This window comes from Silurus aristotelis, assembly GCF_946808225.1.
Source record: "Silurus aristotelis genome assembly, chromosome: 8".
Taxonomy (NCBI): Eukaryota; Metazoa; Chordata; class Actinopteri; order Siluriformes; family Siluridae; genus Silurus; species Silurus aristotelis.
In genome coordinates this window covers 7,833,902-7,854,401 of record NC_139581.1, presented here as the reverse complement: position 1 = coordinate 7,854,401, position 20,500 = coordinate 7,833,902, and the positions used below count along the sequence as shown (strand labels likewise).

General features: G+C 37.3%; 1 protein-coding gene across 4 annotated transcripts in view; it reads right to left on the bottom strand.

The window, feature by feature from the left end:
- The window catches only part of aplp1 (amyloid beta (A4) precursor-like protein 1), a 68,266-nt gene that overhangs the window by 19,819 nt on the left and 27,947 nt on the right, over positions 1-20,500 (bottom strand). For all 4 annotated transcript variants that reach the window (XM_083547911.1, XM_083547910.1, XM_083547913.1 and 1 more), the window contains exons 2-3: positions 6,830-7,015; positions 2,308-2,437 (exon numbers count right to left, since the gene is read on the bottom strand). In XM_083547911.1, the coding sequence (XP_083404037.1) occupies positions 2,308-2,437; positions 6,830-7,015 (316 nt within the window). The remainder of the gene's footprint in view (positions 1-2,307; positions 2,438-6,829; positions 7,016-20,500) is intronic.

Below are 20,500 nucleotides of genomic sequence, written 5' to 3'. Positions count from 1 at the left end.
TGGCAAACAGAGTTATCAATGCTCGTTTTGGGCTGATGCAGAACACTTAGAACAGAAATTATGATGTGTGTGTGTGTGTGTGTGTGTGTGTGTGTTCAGGACAGAAATTATGATGTGTGTGTGTGTGTTCAGGAATAAAGGACAAGGCCAACTAGAGTGAAACAGCTGCGAGTGCAAATTCTGCTTGTTCATCATAATTAACAGCTTTGCACTGCAATCTAGCAATCTGTTTTTGTATTGCAATCTCAGTTTCCTCTACGGGATAAAGGGGTTCAGGCTTTAACTGCATATGAAATTTTACATAAATTATGCAAAGCGGTACATGCAATGCATCTGTCCCTTTGTAAATGGCAGCATGGCAGGAGAAAATGTACAGTGATTAAATGTACAGTATTGGTGGGCTGGAACAGTAAATATGGGTTGGCTGTGGGTGACTAAAATGTCTCAAAAAGGTGGGAAATTGCTGCTGATAAGGACTGGTAGGGGGTCTGTGACTAGGATTGGATTGAATGTGAAAATGACCTACAAGCAGGCACAGTCAATGACTAGGTTTTGAATGACTGCTCTGTCACATATGGCAGCTTATGAGGTTGAGTAGTTAGGTGTGGTCTGCTCACAAGTTGTCTACGTCTTGTTTTGGAGTGGCCAGGATCATGTTTGCGAAGACTAAGAAGTGGGAATATAGACTCCAGAAGTGTAACAGCAACTGTAGATAAGACTATAGGTGGTAGTTTCATTTTTTCATTTGTATAGCACTTTTAACAAAGGACATTGTCTCAAAGCAGCTTTACAGAGTTAAAGCGGTTATAAAAGAATGTATAGGTTTGTTTCTTATAATTGTTTAAGTGTAATTTGTCCTTAATGCGTAAGCCAGTGGCTAATGTGGCAAGAGAAAACTCCATGAGATAGCACGAGGAAGAAACCTTGAGAGGAACCAGACTCAAAACCCATCCTCATCTGGGTGGTGCAGACTTTTATGTAAAAATCCAAATGCTGGTATGAGTTAGGATTAATTTAGGGCTGATTAAGGTTGGTGTTACCAAGGATTGAATACATAGCTTTGTAGTGGCTACAAGTTAGAGTTGATATGGGTTTGGTGAGGCTAAGAGTGTCTGTGGGTTGGAGTCGATAGTATTGAAGGGACTGGTGATGGACTGATTAGGGTAGGAGTTGCTACTGACTGACTGTGACTAAAGTGATCGAAGAAACATTGTATATGTGTTGGAATGATTGTGAATATGTACAGAGTGATCGAGGTGGAGAGGCTAGGTTTGGAGCGGAAATTTGTCAACTGATTTGAATTGGAGCAAATAGGTGTTGTAGTACTGTTCTAGGGCTGAAAACTAATGTTACTTCAACCCCATTAAAAAGAAAAAATGTTTAGAATGTAAAGAAAAACAAAAAGTAATGTTTTGCAAATCTCATAAACCCAAATTATATTCACAATTCACTTGTATACCTATTTATTTGGGAACTAAGGAGACCAATTGCTGAAGTTTTCAGAAATAAATATTTATCCATATGTGTCTGAAACAAGATTCTAGCAGCTCAACAGTTCTGGATGCCCTTTATTGTATTTCCTGTTTCCTGATGCGCCAAATGATTTTATATGGTGAAAGGTCTAGACTGCAGGCAGGCAGGCCAGCTCAGCACCTGGACTCTTCCACTACGAAGGCATGCTATTGTAATAGATGCAGTCTGCAGTTAGCATTGCAATCTTATGTTGAGGAACATTATTCTGAAAATGTTCCACAATTTGTAGACGCAGTCTTTTACAGATTGGTGAAGCTCTGCCCATCTTTACTTCTGAGATGATGAGTTCTGATGAGTTGCAAAATGTTTCATTTTTAATAATACTTACTATTGTTGCCCCGTCCCAACTTTTTGGAAATGTGGTGCAGCCATCAATTTAAAAATTACTTAATTTTTCCTTAAAATGGTACATTTCCTCAGTTTAAACATTTGATATGTTTTCTATGTTCTATTGTAAATAAAATATAGGCTTATGATATTAGCGAATTATTCCATTCTGTTTTTATTAACATGTTACACATTGTCCCAACATTTTTGGAATTGGGAATGTACAAATTAGAAAGCATGAAGTTCGCTGAGTTACTAAGGTAATCATGTAGACAAGTAATGCTGTAGGGTGGACTAATTAAAGATAAAGTGGCTAAAGGCCTACAGATTGGGGCTGCTATATGCAGGGTGCCTATAGGCCAAATTGTCTAAAGGTGGTGTATTATTTATGGGTGGTGTGGCTTGGGATGGGGTGCTCAATGTAGTAGCGCCTGATTTAGGACTTACCCAAACAGCGATAAGGAACGACAATAAAAGGTCGTGTCTGGCAGTGACCCCATCCTTTCTTACACCATGCTGGGATGGTAACAGGAGTAGAAGCTTCTTCGACATGGGAAATCTGCAAACCGGGGTACATCTAAAATACACACAAACAGACAGAGGTTAAAAGTCAGGTTCTGGATTGATATGAACTGAGATAGGAAAGATACGTTAAAGATGGACGGAAACAGAAGAGATACAGCGGGTGGGGTTGCCAAAGTTAAATAAAAAAAAAAAAACGATAGAGAAGAAAAAAGGATCCAAGCTCCTGATGGAGTGCTTACACTTTATGCACGATAAAATATTGTGTGGCTTTTAATTATTTTGTGCACATCCTAACCATTTCTATTATCTTTATATCTAGTCATGAATTGAAACTTAGATTCGAGTACCTTTACATTAAACCATTAAATCCTCGAAATGACCTTGCCGAAAGGTGTAGCATTTGCTATGGAGGCATATTAATCCTGTGTTAAGTCTGCTGCTTTTTAAAGGTATGAATATCTTTAGAGCTCATAGGTTAGAGTTGTTAGAGACCATAAAGTGAAAATCTGAACAAACAAACTGAATATATACATATGAACACAATTGTGCATTATATAATATGTTATCGTGATATAACACAAAGTCCCAGGTGAGCCATAAGTGTCACATTAAAAAAGTGAATATAAAATTGTTTTATATACTAACTAACTATCATCTAACCAGACACATGAATGCTGAAAACATCCTGAGTAATAACTAAAGTTGAGCTAGCTAACATATATTTTAAAACCTTTTTATAGATAAAAAAAAAGATAAGCAAAACTATGCAACAAACTGTTCTTTTAGGATTATGTATTAACATTTTCCTGAGATTTATGGTTACATTTCTTAACAAAAGCATTCTGAATGAATGAAAATGACTCTCTGAATAAAAACTACACTAAAATGAGTCAAAACTGCAATCCCAAATCATGGCTACTGCTGCTGTATACCGGGAAATGTAAACAATACAGGCAATAAGAATAAACTGACAATTTTAAAGTCATGAATACCAACAAAATGAGGCTGTTTATTTGGAATATTGGCATACACGTAATAAACACGACCCATTTGAACACGTCGTGTGGTGTAATTGTACTGCGGTTTTGTTATCGTATTGCCTATAGAGTAGCCGAGGTAGTCACAATGCGTTTTGCAGATAAAATGCGGCTCTCATTCCTGTTTAAGCTCTTTCCTTCGTTAATGTGGCGTGATAAGCACTCCTGCTCCCAGCTCATTTGGGAATACACACCTCAAGCTTACTCTGCAATGTTGCACTCACATCATGCATTTTTATATGCTGCAGCCAGCAGGTTATGTTTTAGCTTCTTTACGGATGCTTTACACGTGCTCTCTGCAGCCCTCAGAATACTAATCTAAGCACTCATACTGTACAGACTATGTTTTAATATTGTTAAATGTATATTTAATATACAATTGTTTGGTATAGGAAATAACAAAAACGTCATTACATTACAAACGGATTACCTTGATGTATTTGATGATGTAGGAAAAGGGTGGAAAATATGGAAAACCACAACAATAGAACATAATTATAAGTAATGACACCCCACATTCTTGGTTCTTATTTAGAGGATCAAGGAAGTTATGTAGTTCACACTATTTTTTTTACAATTTGATTGCAGTGTGTACATATCATCACTATATACTATATAACTATATAACTAATATAATGCACACGATCCTGTAAAATATGATTATTTAACGCGGTCACGAGATCTAATCATTTCGGTCAATATTGATTACATTTAAGATGGAAAACTTGCCACATCTTATACAGCATCTCACAAAAGTGAATACACCCCTCACATTTCAGCAACAATTTTATTATATCTTCTTAAAGGACAATAATATAGAAATGAAACTTGGATATTTTAGAGTAGTCAATGAGTAGTCAATGTGCAGCTTGTATAGCAGTACAAATTTACTGGCCTCTAAAAATAACCATTATTGTCTAAATACATAGCAACAAAAGTGAGTACACCCTAAGTAAACATGTCAAAACTTGTGTGCAAAGTGTCGATATTTTGTGTGAGCACCATTTTTATTTAGTGCTGCCTTAATCCTCCTGGGCATTACATTCACCAGAGCTGCACAGGTGGTTGCTGGGATCCTTTTCCACTCCTCCATAATGACATCAAGGGGCTGGATCTGAGCCAAACAAGTTTTTCTTAGTCTCATCAGACCACAGGACGAGTAATTTATGCTCTTAGCCATGTTGTCTTCAGCAAACTGCTTTTTTGTGAGCACAAACTTTTGTGTACTTAAAGCACGACATATTAACTGTTTTAATACAAGATACACAAATATGTATGCTCCTGTCAAGCAGACAAAAACATGAACATGATGAATAGGACTTGTGGCTTTGCATGGCTACATGACAAACAGCTGTTATCACTTTGGGTGTACTCACTTTTGCTGCCAGTTATATAGACAATAATGGCTGCAAGTTGAGTGAATTTTAGAGGACAGTAAATAAGTAATGCTATACAAGCTGCACACTGACTATTATATATCCAAGGTACATTTCTATAGTATTGTTCCTTAAGAAGAGATACTAAAACAGAACCCATCCTCATTTGGGTGACATCAAGAGTTTGATCATAAATCTTTCAACAATACAGAAATTTAGTTTATAATGATTTTCTCTTATTTTGACAACAGGAGTTTTGAGAAAAAAAATAAGTAATGGAGTGGGTGATGAGATGTAGCCTGACGTTGATAAGATGTGACAATTTTCACATTTTATACTACAGCAATGTGCCAGCAATTAAAATGTTTATCTTATTAACGATCAGTTTATTACACTTAAGAACTGTATCTCATCACATTTAATGTTGTGGAAAATCTTTCCAATACCAGTTTCTTTTTTTTTCTCTCACTTAAATTAAAGCGAAGAAACTCAGCAGTAAATGCTTCACTGAGATCCAGCTAGATTTACCTTATTATAAGCTCCATTTGTATGAAGAATACAAAAGAGAGCTATGAGAAATTCCCTCAGTGCGAAGGCATATGGTGTGGGATTATTCTGTCTGGCTTTGTGAAAGCCCTCGGCTGGTGTGCAGCCTTCTACAGTGTCCAGCAAGGAAATGACATATTCTTTGGCTTCATCACTTCATTAAGTCTATAATGTGATAGGTCTCAGTGGGATGAGTGCTCATACCAACCATGTGTGTGTATGTGTGTGTGTGTGTGTGTGTGTGTGTGTGTACAGTTTGGGGTACTGTGCCAGCACCAGACATGGCCAGCATTAGACATTAGCACATTAGCATTGCTTGGTTAAGTATTTGAGCTTGGCTATAAAACAGTAGCTGGAGAAGCAGTGCTCTATTTAAGGGATGCTCATAAGAAAGTGTGCCTGCCTTGGAACAAAAAAACAAAAAAAAAAATCCATGCCATGTATTAGCAAATTTAGACATAAATTAAATCATATAATTTTTTTTACTAATAAAAACAATCTAAAACAAGTAATAGGAATGTATGTTAAATACTAATACGTAAAGGCAGAATATAAGTGTATAACTCATATCAGAGCTGCACAGCTGTGTTCCCAAAGGCTAACATGGCTGCGGCGGTTAAAGTTTGACACCCCTGCCTGTGAATAAAGGGAAATGAAAGCAATCTGGCTCTACAGTATAATACCCAAAAATTGGTTTTCATATTTTTTTTTATTTTTAAGCATGTGAAATTACATGTAAGGAAAAACAAATGCGTACAAATGCAAATACAGCTTTAACCGTTCCCAAATTATCCAGCTAGCTTGCTTCTGCTTCTAAAAGAAAAGGAATCTAATAATATCCCATGCCTTTGTTTTTTTTTTTTAATAATAAGCACGTTTAAACACAAATGTGGCACCAATATTGTTCACGTTTTGTATAAATGCCGATACAACAATGCACCAGATTCCGTGAAAAAAAAACAACACAGCATCATCTTTCGTCTATATGAGATCAGGGCAGAACACAAATCTTCTTAAGGGAGAGAAACTACTGTAGCTACGCAATATTCCTCCCCCTGAAGGCCACGCTGAAAATAAACCTCTCTGGCTGATTGATGGTGAAAATCATCATCATTTTATTGCACATCTAATTCACCGTCGCTTATTTGCAGCAGACTGAAACGATGAATAAACGGAGCAATGCAAGACCGTGTAGTACGCTCTCAGAATAATAATAATACGGTCGTGTGTCCGTCGTGTGATGAGGGGTTTGAACGGTGCACTGCTTTGCTTTGTGTTCAGCTGAAATGAGATCTGAGTGGTGAGGAAGGCTAAACATTTTTATTATTATTTTTTTTTTTACATTGTATCCCTTTTTATTTGGTCTATGATATACACCTTGCCAAGTGTAAGGAAACCATGGTATAGCAAGGAAAATTATGTATGATATGACAAAGACACCAACAATTATTCAAATATAGTGTTGTATAGAGTTCGTTACTGTACCTCTTGACAGTAGGACAGGATCTTGTTGGGCTGGGTAAAGCAGCCTTGACGGCCCTGTGGGTCTGGTTCCCACTGACCTGTCCCAGTGTTTAGGTGCAGAAGCTGACGGCCACAAAACATCGCAATCTGAGGCTCAACCACTAGGGGGCCGCCCACTGGTCCATTCACCTCAGTCATAGCCAGACCCTGACAGGGAGAAGCAGAGACAATTAGCATTCTGAGTGTTTGAGTGTTAGAATGTGAATATAAGATCCCATTGCTTTAGAGATGTTTCATCTAAACAAGAATAAACATCCTTTCTTTACTCAGAGATAAAAAAAAATAAATAAACTCTACCGAAATCATTTTTAATCGCTACAATTTTTTTTTTATTTTACTGATGCGCCACGTTTAAAATCAAGAACCACCGCATGATGCACACATCCGGCAACTAAAACCGTCCGTGTGAAAACATAGCAAAAGACCCGCCTGGTGTCCTGATGATTTACGCAATTCAAACCCCGTAATTACTTTGAAACATTAACAAGAATATTTTGTCTTCATGCTCTGTTGAGTTTAGTTTAATTAATAATTAACATACATTTGCATAAAGTGTCCATATTTGTCCACGCCCATGTTGATTAGAATTTAAGGTACATCCAGAACAGATAGAATTGTGCGATTAAGTTGCAAATAATCATGAGTTCACTCATAACAATCATTTAATAAATCGTGATTAAAAAATTTAACCGATTGACAGCCATATATATATATATATATATATATATATATATATATATATATATATATATATATATATATATATATATATATATATAAAATCACTCTTTCTTTTGGAACTGGTAAAATAGCAATCAAACAAAACACAGCACAGCAAGCCTTCCTTAATTTCATAAATTTTCTCTTGTTCTGTCTTCATTCTTTAATCATCGCCTATTATCTTGTGTTATCTGTAGTCCACACATGCCCTTCCCCAGAGATACAACTCGCATCCTCAAATAGTTATTGAAGAATGGACTGATTATTAAGCTGAGATAATTTACCAAAACATCCAGTATGGTTTTGTGATGGCAGTAGGAGATTCAGTGATTAGCTGAGAAACTAGTAATTGTCCAGTGAGCTTTAAAGCTACAGTGACTTTTAATTCTGGTTCTCAAACTTTGAAGGTTTTGCCCTCTTTTATGCTCCTCTGTGGTTCCTCTAAATGCAATTCCTTGATGGAGTAGAATGTTTTAATACCCTCCCTCATTCCTGCCCTATTTTGTCCTTTTTTTTTTAAAAGGATTTTCTCATTTGTCCCATCCTCGTCCTTCTTGAATTCGTACTCCCTTTCAGACACTACCCCCATCTTGACTGTAGCATGTTGGTATTGATCTGGGATGTGTTTCTTGTTCCTGGGTAAAAGCCCATGGGACCATCATACAGCTGGAGTGAGCAGTAATTCAGGGCTACAGTCAGGTGTTAATACAAGCTCATCGACTGTTCGGCCACTTAAGTACTTTAAAATCACAGACGGGATAAGAGAAAAAGTGCAGTGAAAACCAAAGCTGTGCGCTCGATTGATTAGCTGAGCTTGATTGGTTTGTTCGATCTGACTGGTTTGTTGGGTTGTATTTGTGAGATGTTGTTTGATGAACTGGTTAGCTCGGGCTAAATGGGTATTGTTTGTGTTTTAGGGTAAAGTGAAGAGCTGGATTTTAATGGTTATTTGAGTTGGATTATGTTTAATAGTTTGTTCAGTGACTGAATTTGATTGGTGAGGTGTGTATATTTGATTAAATGGGTTTGGTAGGTTATGTGGAGTTGTTTGTTTAGATGTTTTTTCCTGGTTAGTTGGCATTGAGTCTGTCTGTAACCAATGTATTATCTAAACTTGTTAATACCAAAATAGTATCTAATATTGAAAATACTAATTCATTATCTAAAATTTATAATGTCAATGTAATATCTAAACTTATTTTATTGCCATATCTAAAATTATTCATTGCAAAATATTATGTAAACTGGATAATATGAACATATTATCTTATCTTGAAAATACAAATACATAATCTTATAATTGCCAATATATTATCTAAACTTAATTATACTAATATTTTATCCAAACTTGATTATACCATTATATTATTTAAAATGCAAGGATGGAAGACTGATGAGAAGATGTCGCACTCAACCCACCATTGAGACAGCAGATGTAGTTATAAAGAATGTATATATATATATATATATATATATATATATATATATATATATATATATATATATATATATATATATATATATGTATATATATATATATATATATATATATATATATATATATATATATATAATTTTTTTTTTTTTTTTTTTTTTCATTTGCATAAATATATACATAGCGAAGGATGTAAATATACACCCACCCAGTAAACCAAATGGGAAAACCCATTAGCACGTGAGCAGGGAGATAACAATATGCGTAGAGAGCACTATTAGAGCTGCTAGATAAAACTTAGAGATGGAAAAAATAAAAAAAATCCCCTCCAAGATCCCCTCCTCTTTCCTGAACTGCTGAGTCTGCATTTGTATTGGACCACTTCCCATGATGCAGTGCTGTCTAAAGGTACAAAAAGATCCGGCTAGGAATTCTCTAAAGGCATTAAGCTTATTTTCTATCTGTAAATTAAAGGCATGTCCTAACATAGCTCTTTACTCTCAACTCCGTAGAGCTCATGTAAAACATGGTGGGATTATTAGAGCTGAATCGTAACTGACCACTGGGAGCAAAGTGAATTACATCAGGAGATTAACTATACCCCTGCCTTCTATTACCTGTAAATATGACATGTAGTTTTATGATGATGACACATTAGTAGTTTTACACACCTATAACACATTGTTTTAAAGACAACGTAAAACTGTTATAAGCACTGTCATAATTATTGATGAAAACAAGATTCATAAAAAGCATTGTAGTAACTCTAGAGACACAATAAAATCTGGTTTACTCATAAAAGCCTATTTTGTAGAAAGACAAAAACACACAGCTGTACAGAAAAAGAAAAGAATTGTGCACCATGTCAATGGTGCTAATATGTTAATAACCTTAAGGCTTTGAATACATAAGGATTGGTTTGTTTTGGATAATGTGCTTCTGTGGTCTCTGGAGAGCCAAGATAACGGCATGCTACTCTAGCTAATCAAGCATATCTGGTTGCTCAGCTAATGGCTAAATGGATGGCTTCTTTTTTCTCCCCCTCTCCTTTTCTTTTCTTTTTTTTCTACGCAGGAGGAAAGTCAATGCCGCACAACTGACTTCCGGACATCTGAGAAGATAACTCTTTTGTTCACCCTCTGATACGGAGTACCCCTCCTCATACACGTCGGCATACGCGCATACACACAGACACACGTTGCACGCATGCACTCGCATTCCCCGAGTGCTTCAATACTTAGACTTGCTGCTTTATGACAGCATTCCTGTTATTGATCACTACATCAGGAGCCCGAGGGTCTGCCTTAATGATTGCATGCACACACGCATACAACAGTAAACGTGCACACGCACGACCTGTTTCAAATCAAGGCTCAGATTACATCGGTCAAGGACAAATACATGGTCCTGTGATACATAATATATCATTCGTTTTACTGTTTTATTCCACAACACTCTTGTATGCTTATTGATATTAATATATTAACGTAGTGCACTCCATCGAATAGACTATTGTTGCTATAGTAACAACTTCAAGACACCTTTTTAATTTGCATATTTTTGTCAAATATTTTTATGTACACATGTACGATGGCAATTTACTGTTTTATAAGAGGAATAAAACCCTTCAGGAAGTGCTGCTATCAGAAACGAATCATCTTTAGGGTAAAAACTGTCAACTGTTCTTTTTCACATATTTATTCCATTTAACACTATTAGCAAATAATTATAACACTTAAAACACCCCAACACACACACGATAACATAATACAACACAGAATATCTTTTCCTCACCATGATCCCTTGACATTCATTTGTATCTGCAATCAGATGTACTGTATTTTCATCTGACCCAATCAGGAACTAAAAGAAAGCTAACTGACTGGTTAGCATTCAGCAGTCCTATGGGCTTTTAATTAGCATTACGATCAGGACGTTTTTTTTTTTTTTTACATAATGAAAATGAAGCCCATCGACTCTAGCATTTCACAATATTTAAACAAGCCACTGCATTAGCAGTTAAAATGTTATTAACAATCATAACGTTATTAGCCGAACTCTTTTACAGCTTAATCATTATGGGCATGTAGGCATTTATAATCAAATAAGCGGCTAATTACACTTAAAGTGTTTCTCAAGACTTCAGAATATGGCCTAAATAAAAATAAAATGAACACATGGATGCTGGATGATTAAACCGCAAAGTAAAAAAAAAATTTGGATAAACAGATCGTGACTCTAAGATGACTGCTGTGAACGTATTCACTCTGCTACATTCTTTTCTCCATTTTGTTGCTCTCTCTCTCTCTCTCTCTCTCTCTCTCTCTCTCTCTCTCTCTCTCTCTCTCTCTCGACAGACAGACAGACAGACAGACAGACAGACAGACAGACAGACAGACAGACAGACAGACAGACAGATAGATAGATAGATAGATAGATAGATAGATAGATAGATAGATAGATAGATAGATAGATAGATACAGCCATATATGTTTTTTTACAAACTGTTACCACAAAGATGGAGGCACACATTTGTATCGAAGGTCTTTAATTGTGGTAGCATTCCATTTTTCCCTTCACTTGAACTAGGAGACCCAAACCTGTTCCATGCCTCTCCATTAGCATATGGTTTACATGGGTTGGAGAGGAAGATCTTGAGTGGCCTGCTATAAAGCTCTGACTTCAACTTTATAAAAACTTTGGGATGTTGGGCCTCCTCATCCTACATCAGCACCTGACTTTACAAAAACCCTTGTGGCTGAATGAGCAAATATCTCCACAGTTACACTCCAAATCCTAGATTAGCATCTTCTCAGAATAGTGGAGGTTAATGTAAATGCAAATGAGGACTATACAAGGACTAAATGAGTACTAAACAAGTCTATTGATGCTGAAACAATAACTCAGCCAACTCAATAAACCAAATAAATTTGAAGGCAAAATAATAACTACAGATTCAATGTCATCGACATATAAATAAGCATAAAAAAAATTCTGATGCTTTAATCTATCAAGAAAAAATATATTTTTTCCACTCAGTGTTTTGTTACATAAATGCTTCTAAACGTAATGAGTGGAGTGTAGGCTTTTGAGCCGTCCCTGCATGTTTGGACGTTGTGATCTTTTATTATTCACATAGACTGACGAGAGAGCGCAAGAGAGAGAGAGAGAGAGAGAGAGAGAGAGAGAGAGAGAGAGAGAGAGAGAGAGAGAGAAAGAAAGAGAGAGAGAAAGAGGTGGACTGAGTGAGATGCTCAGCAATCTGTCCACCCACGCTTGTCCTGTTCTGTTTCCAAGAAGAGTTGCTTAATTTGACAGCTAGAACTTGTTGTATCCTTACCAACTACTGCACGAAAAAAGTGGTGTGATAATTAAGCACACACACACACACACAAACACAAACACACACACACACACACACACACACACACACACACACAGGCCAATATGCTGAAAAAGCATCAGCGCCAATATGTCAAAATACAAGTACACAAGTACCTTTAGGAGGTAGAACTTCAGCTCCAATACCCAAAACTTCATATAAAAATTCCCAGAAGACAAACTTTATTCTTTAGTTGATTATAAAAGGGATTTTATAGCATCCAAAATACCAAGAAACTGTCATTTAAACAGAAATGACAGTAATATTTGCATAACCATATTTTGTAGTTTTGAAGTTTTTTTTTCCTTCATATTTTGGCTGTTCACCTAAACTCAATTTGCATCAATACATGACAAGCTATAACAGATAAAAAAATCTGTTAATGCTGACGCGAACTTCGCCCCGAGACAGACGCTCTTCTGACAGGTCACAAAACACGCTAATCGTATGACAACCAATGAGAATAAGACAAAAATACGATATCAAGGTTGATGCTTTGTCATAAAACATAAGTGCGAGTTCAAAACATGGAGTTTTCTTTCAGCGTTTCTGCAGGTTTCACAAAGTCAAATGTAAGAATTTTATGACCTTTTTAAAACCATTAATAATTCAATTTAAAATTTGTATCACAACATCAAAAACACACAAATACATTATTAGCAAAAGGCCTTAACTACACCCTAAATTATGATTTTCTTACGAAGAGTGTTGCTAAACTTGCACTTGCCCGTAGCTGAGAAATAAAATCCGTTTTATGTTTGTGGTACAATCTAAGAGACATTCATACCAATAACAGAAAGCTGATTGGCTGTTACATGTTGGTCTCATTTGTAGTCGTAATACAGTGGATTATATTATTATATATTTATATATATATATATATATATATATATATATATATATATATATATTTTCTTTATATTAATGAATATAAAGAAAAAAACCTACAAAACTATGGAAAATAAACAAAAACATTCTAAAGCTGTAGAAGCATTTCAATCAGCATTAGAAGTAGTGTTACATGGACAAAAATTAAGACCTGTTTAACATTATTTAAGACTTAGAACTGCAAATATTAAGACCTAAAATTAAGATTTATTAGTACGATTTTTATTTTTTGACATTTCAAGAAAACCCTGCCTTATTATACTTTCTATGTTAATTTGAGAGTTGAGATTTCTGAATGTTCAAAACTTTTGTCAACAAAAATGTCAACTTTTATACCTTCATTTTATTTAAATAAGAACACTAACAATTGCAAGTATATTAAGCGTTGAGCACAACTTATTTGCCATCAGCCAGATAGCAAGCCTGATATACTGCAGTTCAGCTTCATCAGTAACAATGGCACGCCATTAATCAAACAGCACTGCAAATAGCGCGGTCATTATTCCTCTCTATAAGAGCTCTTTGCCGAACTAGTGTACGACACACACAGAGATTCAGACGCACATTCTGCCTGAGCCTGCTGTGTAACTCTGCGAATGGTACTGTAAATGCCTGTACACCGTACCACGACCAGTGTGGCACTGCCTGGCCTTGTCGAGTTCTGCTCCATTAAGCATTCACTCCCCCTCTTGCCTTTTTTTTTTTTTTTTTTTTTGTAGCAGGATGACCTCATGTTTAGCGTTGACGTAACCGCGAATCCCTGCCGACTAAGCTAGTGTAGCGACGGGGGAGCTGACGTTATTCTGTCATGTGTCACAAATCTTTTAACTAATCCAAGCTGGTTTAATCAATCAGGTTGCCCTGCAGTAAATACACAGTGCTTGTGTGGGGCAATGCAGCTCTACGTTTTCTTCACATGCACTCATCGCCATTTGGACACAAGATTTAGGGATGATCTCATGCACTATGTGTCATTCTAGACAGCCGTTGTCAACATGTTACACTGTGAAACATTTCAATTTAGCGGAAAAAACAACAACAAGAAAAAAACAACATTTCGGTTGTGATGATGCGTTTCCGCACTTCATTCGCACTTCTACATCTTGGTTGCTAAGCGAATAATCCAAACCAATTTGCTAGTGTTTATATGTGCACTGATTTGAACGTGATCTACCACAACTGAAGCTGATTCATGTTATTGTAAGGTATGATCTTAATAAAGGTAGAGGTAAAACAATTAGAGGAATGCTGCGAGATAGAAATAATCAATGATGAGGTGGTGTGATGAGTTTTTTAATCACTGAGAAAGAATGGCCATGTACAGCATTGCCACTGTACTGCATCACTTTTTCTAGTACAACTTCAATTTGCAAACAACTCAATTGGTGTTGAATTGATATATGCAGCACACTAGGTCATTTAACAGTATGAAGATTTACTTTGACCAAACAGATAAATAAATATACACATATTACACTTTATTCTCGTAGAAAAATCTAATAACATATTAACACATGCTTGGCATCTGTTGTTCTTCACTACTAGAGATTTCATTCTGACCTTGCAATCCAATTTATCCCAAAGCAGTTCAATAGGATTCAGGTGAGGTGACTGAGCAGGTCATACCACAATAGTCAAGTCAAGTCAAGTTTATTTCTATAACGCTTTTTTACAACAGACATTGTCTCAAAGCAGCTTTACAGAATTTAACAGTTAAGGTGAGCGATGTGTATTTATCCCTAAAGAGCAGCCGTGGCGACTGTGGCGAGGAAAAACTCCCTTAGATGTTATGAGGAAGAAACTTTGAGAGGAACCAGACTCAAAAGGGGAACCCATCATCATTTGGGTGACATCAAGAGTGTGATTTTAGTTTTTAAAACAATACAGAACACTGAAGAGAGAACTAACATGAGCACTAGGATGTATTATGGGTAATGATCTTTCTACAGTCTTTTAGTCATTTGTGGTTATAAAACTAGGAGCTACTGAGCAACTCATAAAATAGCTCAACGTTTACATTAGCTCCTAAAATAAATAAAAAACAATAGATAACTCCAGCTGACTGTTAGCTTTTTAATAACACTTAAATAGCTTGGACGGACGCTTCAGGTCATTGGTATGGTCAAGTTGGTTCCAATGAGCCCTAGTTCAGACGGAATTGCATGGTGTTGAAGTTTGGAATGGTAGCGATGTTGGTTCAGTTTTTCTTTCACCCAGTCTCCAACCTTCTCTAATCCAAAATATCCCCAAACCTTTAAGCTTTCACTTCCAGGTTTGACTGTGGGTTTCAGGCAGTCTGCTAACATCTTTTTTTCCTGTTCTCTGTTTTACATAAGTTCTTCTGTTAGACAATAATAAAGGTCACGGTATACAGGAGAAAAGTTTGTGTTAGACCTTATATTACGGCTGTTTTTAATCCAAGTTTTTCTGGCAAGCAAAAAAAAAATGATAGTAAATAATACTACCACTACCTTTACGGCATTCGTCAGATAGCCTTATCCAGAGAGCAGTTGAGGGTTAAGGGCCTTGCTCAAGAATCCAGCAGTAGTAGCTTGGTGGTGCTGGGATTTGAACTCATGACCATCTGATCCAATGTCCAATACCTTAATGAGTGAGTTACCACCTCCACACTACTACAACTACTCATACTACTACTACTAAAAAAAATTCTGAAAATACATAAATTGGAAAGTTTACTGACTGTTACAAAGCCCTGACACTGGAGACTGTTTTTGTTAAGTAGCAGTATCAATACCCTGTAATGTTCCTCACTCATTCATTCATTCATTTTCTCCCGCTTATCCGTAATTCGGGTCGTGGGGGCAGCAGTCTAAGCAGGCCCCCGCCTTCGACTGCTGCCCAATCCTCACAGCACCGTCCCTTACGGTCCCTCCTGCAGGTGGTGAGCCCACAGGAAGGCGGCCCCACGTCACTCCGACGTCACGGACCTTGATATTTCCCTCGTAAGGGACCCCCGGAGCATAGAGGGTAAAGGGCCTTGCTCAAGGGCCCAAGAGTGGCAGCTTGGCGATACCGGGGCTTGAACCCCAGACCTTCTGATCGGCAACCCAGCGCCTTAACCGCTGGAGCCACCACTCCCCCATGTTCCTCACTCATCACATTCATATTGTCCGAGCTGCTGTTATGAAAAAAAATTAAAATCAACACCAATCATAAGTAAGCATTAAAAGATAATCATATCTGAGAACAACTCAATATATTTATTTAGGCAGCTTTAATTTAATAAAATGTAAGTGAATTTTTCACACATCTAATTAGGTTCCATATCAAAATGACAGCTATAATAACACCTCGAACATATGCGCATATGGCGTCTCATGACCCTGGTGCAATGCTGACACACCATCCGTCTTCATGACTGGAACAACGGTAGTATGTAGGTTTGTAATGAGGCTTTGTTTCGCAGTTGAGATATATGGATGAGGGGAAAGGTTCTGCCTTTGAGAGTTCAAACCCCTTCTGACAGTCTGAATCTGGGTGAGTTCAGCTATTTTTAACCTCTGCTACCAGCTCTGTGGCATTGGGGTGTCATACATTATGTTCTGTTCTGTAATAGAGGTTTAGGGCCATCAGTGTTCCACATTACTCATCTATATTTAATTGCATGAGGAACAAAATACAATGCGGTGTACGGATGCATAATTGGGAATAAACTGACACACACACGCACATAAATGTGCCTGCATGTGCTGTGTTTTTGCAGCACAGATGGCCTGATAGCGGGTGGCTGCCCAATTCTCTTAACCCTTTAGCCTTCCTACTATCCCATTTTCTCTTTCTCTCTTTTGCTCATTCTTTGCATTCTCTCATCTTTTCTACTCTCTCTCTATTTTTCACTCCTGTTAATCCCCACCTTCCCCCCATCTTCACTCCTCATTTCCTGCCTCTCGTTCTCCCCCGTCCCCAACCGGTGCTGTGACGATTGGCGCATTCATCATTGTAATCACATTAATTAATTATTCAGCGCTCGGCTTCGTTTGCCTGCCGAGCCTTGATTAGACGAGCCGAGCCGCAGCAGAACCCGATAAAAGAGCTCAGCACTCGGCTTGGGTCAAAGCGACGAGTCCTCTTAGTACAAAGTTGTTAATTACACACCACATCCTAATAGCACTTCGTAATTAGTGCTTTACGTCCGGCCACCAAAACTCATCAGCAAGCCACCGGGCTCTTGGATGCGACGTGTTCCATATCACTAATTTCGGGTGGTGACCCCAGCTGAGGTGAAGAGGCTTAACAAGGGATTCCTGGAGTGGCAGCCGAACCGCCTGCTCTCAGAACATATTATCATAGTGCATTAGCCGAACCAGCTGGGTGAATGGGGCAGCAGATGGCAGATGATCTCCACATGGGTTGATTTAGGACAGAGTCTCCACTTCACACACAGCAGCACCTGTTGAACTTGATTTTATAGCCAAGAATGGTGTTTATAAAAACTAGTCATGGTTAAGCTTAATTAGGATTAATATGGTGAATGCTGCTGTTTTAATAACCAAAAAAAAAACAGTAGTTAGAACCATAATTTTGGCTTCTACTCATATATTTATGACAAGCTATAAATAAATGCAATTGGCAAGTTTTAGCAGTGCTAGCACCAGTCTTTACTAACAAGTAAAGGAGACTCATAACACTCATATATTGTATTATACAATGAACAAAGATAATACAATATATACACACCGACCAGCATATATACACCGCATTCATCCATTTCTCTCAAAGAATAGCAAACATTGGAGAAAAAAAAAGCTGAACAGCTGTTACTGTTGCTCATATTCTAGCTTGAGGCGACGTCAGTAGCCAGGTAAGCAGGCTTTGTATACCATTTCACTTTATTTATGAGCAAATTTATGAGTAAAATTAGCGATTCGCTTACGACTCTAATTGCCAGAAGTGTTTTGTTTTTGTTTTTTTACACAGGAAATGAGGTCTTGTGTGCCGCAAAGAGGCTCTGAGTGCATGGGTAATTACAAATACGCTCATAAAGAAAGATGATATATGGCTGTATGATATATGGCTGTATAACGCGTTTCCTTTAACTAGTGTTTTATTAATAGTGGGGGGAAAACGCTGTCTAGCACGTCACTTGAAAATCACATATAGATGTTCAAATGGTTTGTGTGAGGGTCATAGGATATGATTTATCTGCACTCTAAAGCAGTGGTCCCCAACCCCCGGGCCGTGGGTCAATTGGTACCGGGCCACACAGGAAGAATACATAACGTACATTTTTTCCCGTTTTATTTATTATCTGATTCTGAACGATGTTTTATTTTGGAAAATTACTGGATTTTCTCCACCACATCTGTCTATGACTTACTCTTGATGCATGTCATGATGCCTCCATCTGCTACCTTCTTAAAGAGGCTGCTCTGGCCGCTAACGTTTAATATTATATTTATAAAATACAAGTTTTTATGCCGGTCGTATAATTTTATTTTGTTGTATTTATCCGCCACACCTTAAAGGCCGGTCCGTGAAAATATTGTCTGACATTAAACTGGTCCGTGGCGCAAAAAAGGTTGTGGACCACCACTCTAGAGTAAAAAATGGTGTAGAAATGTCTTCATAATGGGAGACATCAGAGAAGAATGGCTAGACAAGTTACAGCAACTCGAATATAATCTCTCTTTCAGAGTAAGCAGAAAAAAACACCTCAGAATGCACACCTTGTTGATTCTTAAATCTAATGGGTTACATCTACATATCAAATCGGGTTCCACACATGCAAAGTCCTTCTGGCCAGAAATCTAAACCGTACCATGTGTGTGATTGAGTGTGTGAGTAATGTCTGAGTACCATTTTCTGCATACATTTCTATATGTGTGTGTTTGAGGGTCGTGGCGGAAAAAGTACACGTAGACTGCTTGCAGAGCATCACGATGTTGCTGTGCTGAGAAGCAGGATTTTCCCACGTAGCTGCTTTCACACCACTCTTCCTAGCAAATGCATTCCTCCTCCGCACTGGGATCTCTCTCCTTCCTACACTCTGCCGTGTCCACATGGCGTGACGCATTAATAAAGTGGTGTTCTCACTGGATGAGCTGTGTGCTTGTTTTCGCTAAGTAAATTAATCAAAATTCACCATGGATATTCAAATATATCCGCAAAATATTTATCATGCGTATATTGTGTGAAGACGCGTTTCACCATACTTCTTCTACCTTCTTTTTTTTTTTTTTTTTTTTTAAATCCATTGCTCGGTCCTAAGCATTCATTATAGGCTGTGTCACTTGTCCTGCATAAATGTAATCTACTTCCTTTTTATAGACATAATTGCGAGTACATCAAGGACGGCAGCAGCGAGCCTCTATTTCTTTCTATAGACGTGCACAAAGGGGCTTTTTCATTTTGGAAATTCAATTACTTCCATTCAGATTGAGACATGGTTTGTATCGCTGCTGCTTGATTACACACTCGGTCTGCTTCAGAGGTCTTTCCGCCAGAGCAGAATGTCAAATGAAGCCGCAATCAAGCGCTACAGATTGGACAACAAGTACAGCGAAGCCCCGGTTTGCAAACCCAAAGGGTGTATAGAAAGATACATGGATAATAAGAAGAGAGAGAGAGAGCGTGTGTTTGTGTGTGTGTGTGTGTGTGTGTGTGTGTGTGTGTGTGTGTGTGTGTGTGTGTGTGTGTGTGTGTGTGTGTGATTCAATAATCTATCATAGCACCTGGGAGGCTGAATCTCCACTTAATGACAATAGCACAAAGTCCATGAACTTCAAGTAGTATAGTTTATTAAGTTAGAACAACATCTGTGGATTTAAATGTGCAGAATATTGACGTATTTGAAGCCAGAAGATGAACTCAAATTTTTTTTGTTTTGTTGCCTAATGAAGAATGCACTCCCTATAGTTGGCTGTTGTGATAAAGAGCCATATGACGCCATATTGACATTTAAAACCATATGCAGTATACAGCAATGTGTGCAAAAAAGTGTCACCTTTTCTGTGGCTGAATCTCAAAAAAATAATAAATGTTCTAAGTTTCATAAATACTGTATTTAATAAACAATGAAGTCTACACATAGGCACCATGTTACAACCTATGTAATGAGTATGCAGCATAGTGAAAAAGATTTAGGATTCAGCCTGTACATTATGAACATGGATTTTAACATGCATTCCAGGAAATTGCACTAAACATAAGGAGTTAATATTATTAATTTGATAACCAAATCCTATTG